The sequence below is a fragment of the Sebastes fasciatus genome, chromosome 4 (genome assembly GCF_043250625.1).
Source record: "Sebastes fasciatus isolate fSebFas1 chromosome 4, fSebFas1.pri, whole genome shotgun sequence".
NCBI lineage: Eukaryota > Metazoa > Chordata > Actinopteri > Perciformes > Sebastidae > Sebastes > Sebastes fasciatus.
The window spans coordinates 22,477,353-22,490,009 of NC_133798.1; the positions used below are offsets into that span (position 1 = coordinate 22,477,353).

Consider the following 12,657-nt stretch of genomic DNA (forward strand, 5'->3'; position numbering starts at 1 on the left):
CTGAAAACATACTTATTTTAAGCTTAAAATAAGTATACTAATAGCACACTTGAATAAACTTCTTTTCTTGTAAGGGTATAGCCTAAGTGACCACAATGCATATTTTTTTATTTTTGATAGGCCTACTTTTATAGGCTTTAGAGTATTTGAGGTATCGGTACTTCTACTTCAGTAAAGGAGGTAAAGACTTCCTCCACTATACTGGTAAATCTATTCTAAACTTAGAAGGAAATGACTGTCTAGCTCACACACATGCTGAAGTGTCCTTGAGCAAACTCTCACATGAACCATCACAGTCCTGAAACTGCTGACCAGGCCAGCTCAGTTTACTGGCATGCCACACAAGTCACAGCCATCATCCCATCATCCGGGATGATGATATAACGAGGAAGAAAATGCCTACAGAATGACCAAAACTAGCCCTGGGTTGACTTTTTGCGCCCCAGCTGCTGAAATGAAACCGATCCGCGTGTCCACGTGTTTGTGTCATTTCCATGTCATTTGCATATGTAAACCGGTCCTCGCCTATCGCTCCGCGGCTGCACCGACACGAGAAGATGATTTGTCAGTCGGGGGCGTCGGAGGAGCGAATGGGAGAGACGCTCCTCGGTAAACCCGCCCTCCCAGACACGTTGCCTTGGGAGAAGCAACACGGGCAACGATTTGCTGGCTGCACCGTGTCCTCCGCTCACACACACTGCACACGTCCAACACATCAGCTGCTCTCTGCTCAGACAGTCCTGCTGGATTTACCCGCTGAACAACGACAAGAGTTGGACCAGCAGCCGCTCTCCATCCCTGGGAAGGTAGGTACCCTCATCTGATTCCACATCATCCTCATCATCATCATCATCTCTGTGGAGGTGAAATATTTTATTTAAAAAAAAATCATCCACAGGAATTTTGGTGCAGGCATGCAAATAAAGCAAACATGTATCTATTGTGATGGATTAATATTCTATTATTATTATTACATGGCAGATTAAGGTGTGACAGGGATAATTGGTCCTGTCTGTATTTTGGGGTTTTTATACTACCTAACAGTGGCTTCTACCAAATTTACTATACTGTATGCCTTGACGAGGAAGTCTATTGTGTCTGTTACCCAACCTGCATTTAGGCGACACATTGGATCACTCACTTAATCCTTTTCTGTTTTTCTCTGCGGGAAAGATCTCTAGATGAAGGAATTATTCTCTTATAATTCATATTTATCACTGTTTTTTTTTTTTTTTTTTTAAATGAGACTGTGTGTGAAGTGGGCATCTCTATTCATGTGCCCCACCTACACAGGTATAGATGGAGACATGGATATCATAAAGGCTATTCTATCAAAGAAACAGTGTGCTCTTTAAAAGCATGTATCTGTGAGTAGAAGCTGTTATTATCAGTGAGCAATTTGAATGTCTGTCTGAGACACTGTGAATGACTGCAGGCCTGTATTCAAAATGACTATTTGAACAAGTATTTGAATGCTGTTTTACGACAGTTAAATCAAACAAGGAATGTGTATTATAACTTGCTATAAGAAATGACTCGTGGTTGATATCTCCCTGTGTGTCAGTATGTTGCAGGAAGTCTACTTATAGAAAAGCAAACATGTGACTGAGAAGATGATTGTATTATAGGATGTCTATGCTAGGATATAATAAGATATACGTGAGATATAATACAATGTAATATTCCACAAAAGTTTGATGATGGATGCTTTGCATTTGGCACAGATAACACATTTATTTGTACATATTTTACCTTTGTGTGTTGTGTCGTGTCACGCTTCTTTAAAGGACCATCTGGGATTGAATATTAATATCAACAGTAGAAGGTGTCTTTGATGCTGGACATGTTGATATTGTACGATTCCAAGTATTTGGATATGAAATAAACTCTTATTACAGCCCTTCCCCGTGCTGTTTGGTAATCTGGCCACTGCACAATCGTTTTCCTCGCACATCGTTTTTGTTCCCACTAAAATTGGTCAACTGTGGTCTCCCTGGAGTAAAATTATAACCCGCATCTCTGTTTTGTTAGAGCTTGTAAAAATCCGTAAATCTGCTCCACCCTCGTCTGTAACAATAAGATCAGAAGGTGGTCGTCCTGTGACAAAGACCTAGGGAGCAATTAACTCTCCTACCCTCAAATCTCACAGGAGGCAAGAGACATGCCAGGCATTAACCACTCAAAACACCCAAAAATAATCCCCGTGCTGAAAATGCTGTCCTCACGTTTCTTGTTATCTGCTAATCACTGAGGAAGCATGTTGGAGAGATCTAAAGATTTCCTCAGCCAAATGAAACATCCGTGAAGAACATTTTGGTCAGAGGAGTTTTTTATTCACGAGGCATTCAAACAGTGCCAGTCTCTCATTTTGTAAAATCCCCTTCCCCCCCCCCCCACACAAGTGTCACTTGTGTTGATGGGAGGTCTGCAGTCTGAGGCGCTGGTCGTCATGGTGGCAGACCCCTGCCCCCTTTGAATAAACAAGCTCACAATGTTTATGAATGATTGTGGTGGTAGCAGCTGGCAGGCCCGTTGATGGAGCCTGAATGGGGATAAAGATACAGTATTTGTTCTTGTCGTGATGTGGCGATTTATAATAGCAACTATTCTGAGATGAAATAAAAAAGATTTGAGCGTACTGAGGGCTTCGCAGGACCATTGTGGACAACCGGGATGTTTGGTGTTTGTTTTGGATGGCGGCTAGTCAGTGTTTACTGGCTCAGGTGTTGCATCTGCAAAACAAACAGGTCATTGTGGTCTCAACAACTGTGGTCTCGCTGCCACCATCTGCTCTGAGTGCTCTGCCGTGTCTGCGCCTTTATTCAGGTCCAGACTAACCTGCAGTGTTTGCCCAAGGGCACTGCATATATTAAAGCTGTTTACATGGCTTGAATTTGGAACATTTTTAGCTGCAGTTTCTCATCTTCATCACTGCTGCTTTTTATGCTTTTCTGTGTGATAACCATGACCTTTCTGTCTGCACAGGTCAGTGATGGTCAGTGCTAGTTAGAGCCTGCAGCCGAGGATGTCTGCTACAGATTCGGACAACTCCATTGACTGGCTGGCTAGTGACAATGAGGACAACGACAGCGAACAGGAGTCTGACTTTAACGGAAAGCACAGCCAGACAGACAGCGCCCCGCCACACCTGGGCCCGTCTGACGGCAGCCGCCGCCGGAGCAGCGAGGTGAAGGAAGGCGACAGTAACTGGAGCAAGGTCAGGGAGGCCTCGGGCCGGGGATTTCCCCCCGACTGCATGGAGGCCTGGGTCAACAGCGCCATTGGACTGTGTAAAACACAACAAGGAGAGAAAACGAATGGCAAAAACACTCAGCAAGCACTGAAGAGACCTCACGGCTCCACAGAGGAGGAGGAGGAGTGCAAGGAACGGCAGCTCAACGTGTCCGAGAAAAACAGAATTTTCAGCAGAAAGGTGAGCACCTCTGACGTGTGTCTGTTTCCCACAAGACGTGGTTGACGGCGTCAGCAAAACTAGAGCGTGCACTATCACCTAGATCAACTCCCCTCCCTGCTGGTTTTACTGGGTGTTTCATGCATCACATTTCCAGTAAAGATGACCCTATAACTACTAGCAGGATTAGTCATGCTTTTCTGCAGAACTAGAGTCATTCTGAGTCAGACAGCAGAAGGAGTTTAGGGCTTATCTAAATCATGTTCAGCATATTGATATTATATTAAAATGAACAGCAGTGTGTGGAGTTTGATATCACCTACAAATTAATCTATTTTTGTTTTCAGTGCATGGAGCTACAATGCTACATTCATCCGCTGTCATCTATCTTGAATGGCCTTCGTTCAGGGAGATACAGAGAACGTAAGTCATTTAATATCTTTTTCTGTTTACTCTGTTTTAACAGTTAACAGTTTTTTTTCTTTGCTCCTGTTTTTCTTGTGCCTCAGAGAAAAAATAACAAAGAACAATGGACTGGATAGACAACGTGCCACTCTTTTCGTAATATGTGTCCCTGAGATTTGAGAGCGAGATGTCTGAAATGTGTATTGTTGCAGGGCTATCAAGTAGCAAACCAACTATTTCCTGTGTGTACATGTGTCTATCTTTAACAATGGAGCTCATTTTGGATAAAGCTTCTTAACAGCTACACTCTTTTAAGAGTTAAAAAACACATTTAAATGTTATTTTTTTGCCAGTTGAGAGCAATATCACGCTTCTAAATTAGCTGCCTGGCAGAGGGGAGCGAGAACATGTTGTGCCTCAAAGCAGCTGCTGTTTGTGAGTCGTCTGATAGGCATTGTAAGGGTCTTTAGAAGACAGCGCCATGTTCAGACAGGCTCTGAAAACTGCTTCATTTGGGATCTTTGTCAAACCTTGTGTGACCCAGCACTTCCTGGCCACAGAGGCAGGGAGTCTGCTCCCCCACACACGCATTTCACACAATCCATCTGCTCCACAGACTCACAGCCCTGCTGTCAACACAGTTCACATGGCTCACGGTACAACTTTCTTCTTTTCCAGGACTCAGCAGTTTCCAGGAGAGCGTGGCCATGGACAGGATTCAGAGGATCATGGGTGTCCTGCAGAACCCCTGCATGGGGTAAGTGTCCTCAGCGTGACCCACAGACTGGAAGCAATGAGCTCTATCTTCTTATAATATTCACTATATCTCCTGTATGCTTTTGTAGATACAAACACATTTTGAGATATGTGTGTTTTACTTTTACTGAAATCTTATCAGAATCACAACTAAAATACACTCAACCCAACACACAACAATAATAGCTAGACATGGTTCGTGCTGTCTGTGTGTCCAAGTGGTCTACAACACGTCTGTGACACATGGCTCACAGCAGGTTGCCCTGCGAGGAGCCGCCACCACCCCCACACATTCAGGATAAATTTACTGCAGAGATGGCTGGGTCTCGCTATAGCCGGGCATCTTGTTAAAAATGTATCAGGCTCCACTGTGGGAGCAGCACGCTTCTGTCTGCTTGATTAGCTCTCCACTGGCCAGACGGTATAATGGAGTATGATATCACCCCTTTTAAAAGAGAAAGTCTTAGTCCCTGTAATACAGTCATGTTTAAATGTTTTGATGTTTTACATTATAAAATAGCAAATGATTGCCATTCTCAGGCTCTTTAGCATCTGATTTAGCATCTGATATGGTTGAAATCCATATCACAATAGCAATAAGAGTATAATCTGACTTGACAAAAAACTCCTCACGTGTGAATAATGATATCAATTTCCTTTCAATCATTAATTTCAACTACGGCTGCAACAAATGATTATATTCTTCATTGATTAATCTCTCGTAATTGATTAATTTGGTCTATAAGATGTCATTAAGTCTTCAATTTGCTTGCTTTGTTCGACCAACAGTCAAAAACCTAACAGGATTTAATTTACAATCATTACATTTGAGAAGCTGTGACCAGTGATTATAAATTATGCAAATTGTTGTTGAGCAATTTTCTGTTGATTGAGTAACCAAACAATAAAAACAATAATTTTTAATTGGACAAAAAAAATGTACAGAAAAATAGCACATTATGATCTCACAAGTCCATAAATGAAATAGCAGCTTCATGTACCATCTTCCTCTGAATTCAAAGCAGCGCTACTGGTACCTGTATGGGAGGCAAAGCATCAAGGTATACTGATATAAGATAAAGTGCTGCTGAGACTAATTGGAGCCCTCACCCACCAGCTGCTGCCCTCATATGGGAGACAAAGAGTGGGTGTGGCAGCCTCCCTGCAGACAGCCGGGACAGAGGCTGGAAGGTGGACTGAACCCCTCCCTACCTCCGTCGCTCCCCCCCTCCGTCGCTCCCTGCGTCTGCTCTGTGTTGCCAGCTGGCAGCCCCTGCAGCAACACAATGGTAGATAGGATCAAAGTGACTTTTTTAGCAGTCACTGTTGCGGATAATCTTTCACATGAATTTAACATGCCCCGAATGGAGTATTGCAGGAAGGTCCTGATCATATGACATGGGCTAATCCCTCACCCACCATCTGGTTTTGACGGGTGGGAGTTAATGGTGTGCTGCGCTCTGCTGCGCACCTCCAACGCAAACTGCGTCACTGCCGCGATTAGTTTATTTTCACAATGACGCTGTTGGAGACCGTCGTGGCTTTGGTGTTTTATATTTAGAGGTGAGCGGAGCTTTTATACATCAGGACACGTGTGAGCGCAAGACATGTGAGAAATGTACTTAAGACAACCCCACTCCCCCCCCTTGCACACACACTCACATACACACACACATACACACACACATACACACAGGCTTTTCTAAGTGAGTGTAAGTGTTCACCCGCTGTTCAACATTGCCTTTTTCCTGTATGAGCTTGATGGAGAGATAAGATTTCAGAAAAGAGGTTGGCAAGATTATCGGTAGATTACTCAGATTCATGCATGATATCTTGAGTAACTATTTCTCTCCCTGTTTCTTTCTTTCTCTCCTTCATTTCCTCTTTTTTTCAGGGAGAAATATATTAATATCATTCTAAAAATGGAGGAAATGCTGAAGAGCTGGTTCCCTAATGTAAAACTCCGAGACCAACTCACCGTCACCCAGACAGAGGAAGCTGTTCCCACCAAGAAACCAAAGGTAAAGTTGCACAAAAGCAGAACTGTTGTGTAAGAGCTCTTCGGTTAGAGAGAAGGCCTGCTGCCAAGAACATACGGTGACGACGCAGTGAAAGAGGGACTAAAATATCTTATTATTTAATCACAGGTCTGGGACAGGAGAGGGGGGATTAAAAGCTATTTTTGCTGAGGTATTACTGCAGTCTCAGGTTCGCTAAGAACAATGACAGAGGAGAAAAGGTAATTTTGGAGGAGGCTTCCTGAGGGGATAAGAAAGGTCAGAATACTCTGGAACATTCCTTTGCATTTAATTGGTAGGGATTTAATTCTGTGGCTAATCCTGACACACCCTCCCATAAACAGGAATGTCATGGACATTTTTTTTTCTTTTGCACATTGTAGCTGGTTATACTGTTTGCTAAGGCAACACAGTAACTTTAAAGCTGCTATGTTAAATATTTTTATATCAACAATGGATAAAATGACTTCGTAATGTGAAAGGGGTCAGAATGACGAATCGTGGGAATGACTAAAACCCGATTCTGCAGTTCTCAGCTCCACAGATCATTGTTTATGTGTTATGACTCGCAACTTTACTGTTTTGGTTCACATCGCTCTCATCAGCGCTGTTTTTAGCAACAGCAGGCATCTGTTTTCAGTGATAAAGCTCTGATAAACCCAGAGTACACTACCTGCCCAGGACCAAACAGCAGACAGATTAAGTTAGCAACCAGCTAGAGAACATGCAGTGAAAAAGCCAACAGATGTTTTTCTCAGGAAGTTGTGAGACCAAATCAAAGCTAGAGAGCGAGTATTGGATTAAAAATAAAGCACATCTTCAAATGAATGTTGCTCTGTGTAAATACTGAATATGTAAATAGGCACGTGTTTGCTAACAAATTAGCCATTTTATAAGGTGATGTGTCAGTGTCGTGTTTTGTTGTGCTACCTCCGAGTGGCCAAAAATATCAATTATTGCAGGTTTTAAAGGCCACAATGTGTCGATTTTTTTTATGTGATTAATACAGCTTTAATATTTTTCTGATGGTATTCTATTTGTTTGTAGAAATATGACAAAATTCCAGTGTAAATTAGTGTAGTTCTTGTGTTGCTTTCAGCCTATTCATCTTAGTGGTCCACAGTCAGATACTACTACTGAGTTGTATTATATGTTATACAGTGTATAGGTTTGTTTTTGTTTTTTTCATTTTTAAAGCGCCTTTAATATTTGGCAGGGACAATTCTAGAGCTGCAACAATTAATTGATTAGTTGTCAACCATTAAATAAATTAATAAATTGCCAACTATTTTGACAATTGATTATAATTGTTTAAAAAAAAAAAGTCTAAATTCTCTGAGTCCAGCTTCTTAAATGTGAATATTTTCTGGTTTCTTTACTCTTTTATGACAGTAAACTGAATATTTTTGAGTTGTGGACATAACAAGACATTTGAGGATGTCATCTTGGGCTTTGGGAAACACTGATCGATATTTTTCAGCATTTTCTGGCATTTTATAAACCAAACAACTAATCAAGAAAATAGCTGACTGATTAATCAACAATGAAAATAATTGTTAATTGCAGCTCTAGAAAATTCTACGCATTCTAGGTGAACTCATTTACAGTTTTATTGTTGATCCATCATTGCCCCTGATTAATGAACTACTAAATAATTAAAATTAAACTGTGCTTCCTTCTTTCCTAACAGCTTTCTCCAGTGACCGTCGCTGCAGTCGTGAGCCCCGTCACCGTCAGTGATCCTCCAGCCGGCGTCAAAACCCTGAGAGTCACTGACCTCACTCCTCCCGGAGCCTACTCTGCCAGTAACCTGAAGTGGCTCCACACGTCACCCATCTGCTCCCCCATAGCAGAGCAGGCCCAGGCTGGCCCCAGGCACCTGCTGTCCCCCAGAGACCTAACGCAGGACAACGCTGTGTCCTCCAGCACGGACAGCCACACTAAGACAGACTCGGTGCCCAGAGGCCCTCCGCCGGGAAAAATCAACGCGCCCTGTCTAGAGCGGCTTCTTAAGTCGACAGAAAGCATCATCATCCGCAGGGGGACGGGGGGTTTGACGGACAGCAGCTGGTCCTAGTCCACACAGACGGCTGGGTGTCCAGCTGTAAGCACCGCACAGCCCAGCCTCGCCTTGCCCACCCTGCTGGGAGCCAGTCAGCTCGCTTTGCCCATTCCAGCCTTCAGGAGAGACGGGAGCCTTCAAAAGGGACGTCACCGACTCCACTTTGATGTGGAAGGAGTGTTGACGAACATGTTGTACTCTCTCTGTATGGGAATGTGCCCTCTCTGACATGACAAGTGTCTGCTTTAGTTCCCTTTCGTTGACTTATCTTCTGTTTTTTGTTTGCACTCTTGACTAGCGTGTGTGAGAGTGGGAAGGATAGATTTCACATGCCAAGATCAACGGAGCTAGTGATTTCACAACTGAACTGTTCCCACTGGCTTGTAGATGCAATAATACAGTTTGAGTTATCTGTGAAACCGCCATTATGCCTGAAAGGGAAAGAATTGCAGGAGTAGTTTGTGCTGGAAGGGATTTTTTTCAGATATCCAGACATGTCAGTGGTCTACATATTGTTGTGCTGAAAATGTGGGTGAAATGTGATGTTATTTTCTCCCTCCCCGCCCCACCCCATGACTCCACTCTTAAGTTTATTGATGTGACTGTTACTCATTTGTATACTTTATAAATAAGTCTTTTGGTACAACTGTTCTACCTCAGTGGGCACCACGTCACAGTTAGTGAGTAGGAATGTGAACGCTACGCTCAAAAGTCTGGACACCTCGTCTGCGGCGAGCCAAACGGCCTCTGACAGCGAGGTCTGCAGTGCGAGCCGTTCTGCTTGTACAAACAGAGGATGCTCTCTCCGTGGGGATGCTCTCGTGGCCTGACTGGTGCCATTGTAAAGAATGTCAACCGCAGATTTCTTTTTTCGAGTCTCCCAGTAGAAAGGCAAACAGTGCCTGTAACGTCAAGCTGTGCCTGTAAGCCGGTTTGATAAAGAGAGAGAACCGTTCAGAGTACCTGCTCCTCTGTGGGATGTACAAATCAGGAATTCTCACTCTCCTGCCATTTTCCTGTATCGAGTAAATTATTCAGATCTTGCCAACTACTTTCTGTGGTGGAGTAGAACAATTCTTTTATTTTGCCACAGAACTGGACAGTATGTTAGACCAGCAGAGAGGGACAAGGTATTTCTCTGTGTAAATCTTACAGAAAGGTTGTCGATTTACCCTGAAAAGTGGCCTTTATAGTGTGAAATTTTATACTTTCAAAATAAATGTGGTTATATTTGTTTGATGCAAAATGACTATGGATTGTTTTATTGTGAATTTCCTTAATGCGGGTTGGTAGAAGTCACCGCAGCAATTGCTTAAGGGTTGAGCCTCTAATGTTCGAATTTGCCACGATTATATTATACATCTTTGTTCTAATGTTCCTCTCCTCGCACCACTTTGCAGTAAAACAAAAATCTTATTTTAAAGGGTAACACACAGGGGGAAAGACCAGCTGTGCCAGCAAAAGGATTCTACAAAATAGCTCATTGTAAGTCTCAACCGAGCTCAATTAAGCATCGAAGATCTGATTTATATCAGTTAGACAGATTAAAGGGTGAACAGCTCACTTCCTGAAGAAATAATACGATTCATTGTTTATAAGGCGCTATGTAATTTTCATTTCTGCCGTACAGACAAAGTGAAATCTGTGCTTTTACAGAAGTGCGGTGAAATGTAACCGCTCAGTATCACTTCACATTTCTCAGAAAGTGAGTGTGGGTTTAGTTTTTTCCCCATCCGTGCACTTTCACACACCTGTTGATAGCAGAGTTAAAACAATGTGACCTGCCGGTGCAACACGGACAATGACAACTCATGATAATGATATATGAGCATCACTTTCAGTATAAAAAAAAAGAGAGAAAGAATAACAGTAATGCCTTTGCACGTGTCAGGAAAAGGCAATGAGCCGGCTGCTGCAGAAAACGAGAAGATTATGACTGCTGTAGGCTATTTCCTTTTAGTAGCAGTTAAATGCAGTTTCTTAAGTTCTGAGTGATGCACAGTTTTCTGCTCCAACTGCCTGGAGCAATCCTCAGAGCTTCTGAGAAACTACACTGGCAATAGTCATGGTGTACTTCTGCCAACTAGAATTCAAAAACCAAATCTAAAACTGAATACTGCCACCTCTAGGTGAAAAACATCATGAGTTCACCCTTTGTTGCTCTGCAAACAGAATCACCATAGCTTTATCCTTCATTGTGCGTTAGCACTGCGGTTAACACAGCATGTCATGAAAGCAATTTTCTTCTTTTCCGTTCTCTCATTTGGAAAATACACATTCTTTAAAACCACAATATGATGCTGCTCTGGAGTCGCCTTTAAAAGCCAACCTTGGTGAACATTTTATTGAAACCACTGGATTCAGTTTCAGTCAGCTTTTTCTTATTCTCTTCAGTAAGAACATGGTATATTCACAGAGGGTGAAAATATAAGTTTGTGGCCTGGAAGACAATCTGTCAGAAAGTTAAGGAGATTAAAAATGGTAGAGGTCTACCATTTGTCTTTCTCTGAATTACACAATGTAGTCACGTGTCTCTTTTTCCAGATTAAAAGGGGTGATTGGCAGGAGGTTGATTACCCAGACTGCATTGTTTCAGCGTTGCCGCCCCAGATTCCATCTCCCAGGGCAAGGCTAATGGTCTGAACTCACGTGCACAGACGACCTGACAGCATCCATATCCAAAGACAGCTGGCACAGATCTGCCTCGCACTCGCCCAGAAGAGGGAAGTTGTTATGAATGTAAGGAAGAGCTGCAGCAACAAAAGGGCACCTTTCTCATAGCGAGTACCAAACCACATTGTGCAGTGATCAGGCTGCCAATGGTGAACATGTGATAGGAAATTGCATGGAAAACCAAAAGCAAGGAATTTAAATGTAATCAAAAATAAGATACTTTATTTGGGTGATTACAAAACAAAAAATGTGTGGCAATAAGGGCTTCAAGGACATGCTCTAAAACTAATATTTCTTCTCATATTTAGTGTATTTTAAAAAAATTACGTTAATTGTGAAAGGTATCCAAATAAGGAATGTTCGGTTTTACTGCTGGCTTGTGAATCTAAAAAAGGAAATTCACAAGTGCGCAGAAAAAACAGCAAGTGATAATGAACTAGATGCTCGGTTATGTGTTCATCTATATAAGTGGTATAGAAGTACCTGGTAGCTGTATATACCGATATTACTACGGACAAGCATTCATATTGCTTTCCATTTTAAAGGGTTCACAGAGGTTATGCTTTACAAAATTGATTGATGTCAGAGTTTTTTGTCCGGGCTATGTGTGGGCAAAACTACAAAGACTAATCATTACTGGAGGAGCAGAGATGGGAGCCTTTTGTTCAGAGCATTCAAAGGCGAGTGGGAGAGAAAAAAGGGAGGAGGGAGGAGGACAGGTCCATGGTTCCAGTTGCAAAAAGCTGGAAGGAATAATAAATACAGCTTCATTCTCTCCAGCTTCCCTTTCATTGCAAATTGGCCTTGATTTGAGCTCCAGCTGAGTGCGAAATGACAAGGCGGCGTGGCGTTGAATCAGAGCCAAGGTGGCGGTGCTTCACTCTGCTGCAGTTATTTATATGTACCGTTTCTATGTAGTTCTCAAGTCTAGAGTCAGATGTGAAGTCACTTCCTAATCAGTTAAGAAATACTGTAGCAAATAGCATGAAGTGAGAAACCTCTCAATGCTATAAAAAGGTCTAATTATATCGGTACAGAATGAATAAAGCATTTCCTCTGAAAACTTCCTCAAGCTGTTAAAGTCAAATGACCACATCCTTCTGTAAAGCAACAGATACAGTGTTGTGTTAATACTCATTGCTGTAGTGTTTAATCCTGCAATTTTAAAAGGCAGTCACGACCAGAGTCATCACAAATATATAATTATACGCTGCGACCAAAACTGATTTGCTGTCAGCAAATTGTAACCTGCTAGCATCTCAGACCCAGACAAGGATTCATTAACTCCCAAGTCTCAAATGTCAGATACTTAAGTGAGCATTAAAACCTTA

The 12,657-nt window shown here is 42.4% G+C and overlaps 1 protein-coding gene across 1 annotated transcript; it reads left to right on the forward strand.

Annotated features, from left to right (window-relative positions):
- The first annotated feature begins 643 nt into the window (after positions 1-643).
- Positions 644-9,899, forward strand: ciartb (circadian associated repressor of transcription b). Its single transcript, XM_074632870.1, has 6 exons — positions 644-806; positions 2,986-3,433; positions 3,760-3,835; positions 4,496-4,574; positions 6,468-6,594; positions 8,282-9,899. The coding sequence occupies exons 2-6, from the start codon at positions 3,026-3,028 to the stop codon at positions 8,666-8,668; spliced, it is 1,077 nt and encodes a 358-aa protein (XP_074488971.1). The 5' UTR covers positions 644-806; positions 2,986-3,025; the 3' UTR covers positions 8,669-9,899.
- Positions 9,900-12,657: the final 2,758 nt, after the last annotated feature.

Coding starts and splice junctions, on each gene's coding strand:
- ciartb (XM_074632870.1), top strand. CDS start 3,026: ATGTCTGCTACAGATTCGGACAACTCCATTGACTGGCTGGCTAGTGAC. Junction 3,434..3,759: donor ACAGAATTTTCAGCAGAAAG/GTGAGCACCTCT, acceptor TTTTGTTTTCAG/TGCATGGAGCTACAATGCTA. Junction 6,595..8,281: donor TTCCCACCAAGAAACCAAAG/GTAAAGTTGCAC, acceptor CTTTCCTAACAG/CTTTCTCCAGTGACCGTCGC.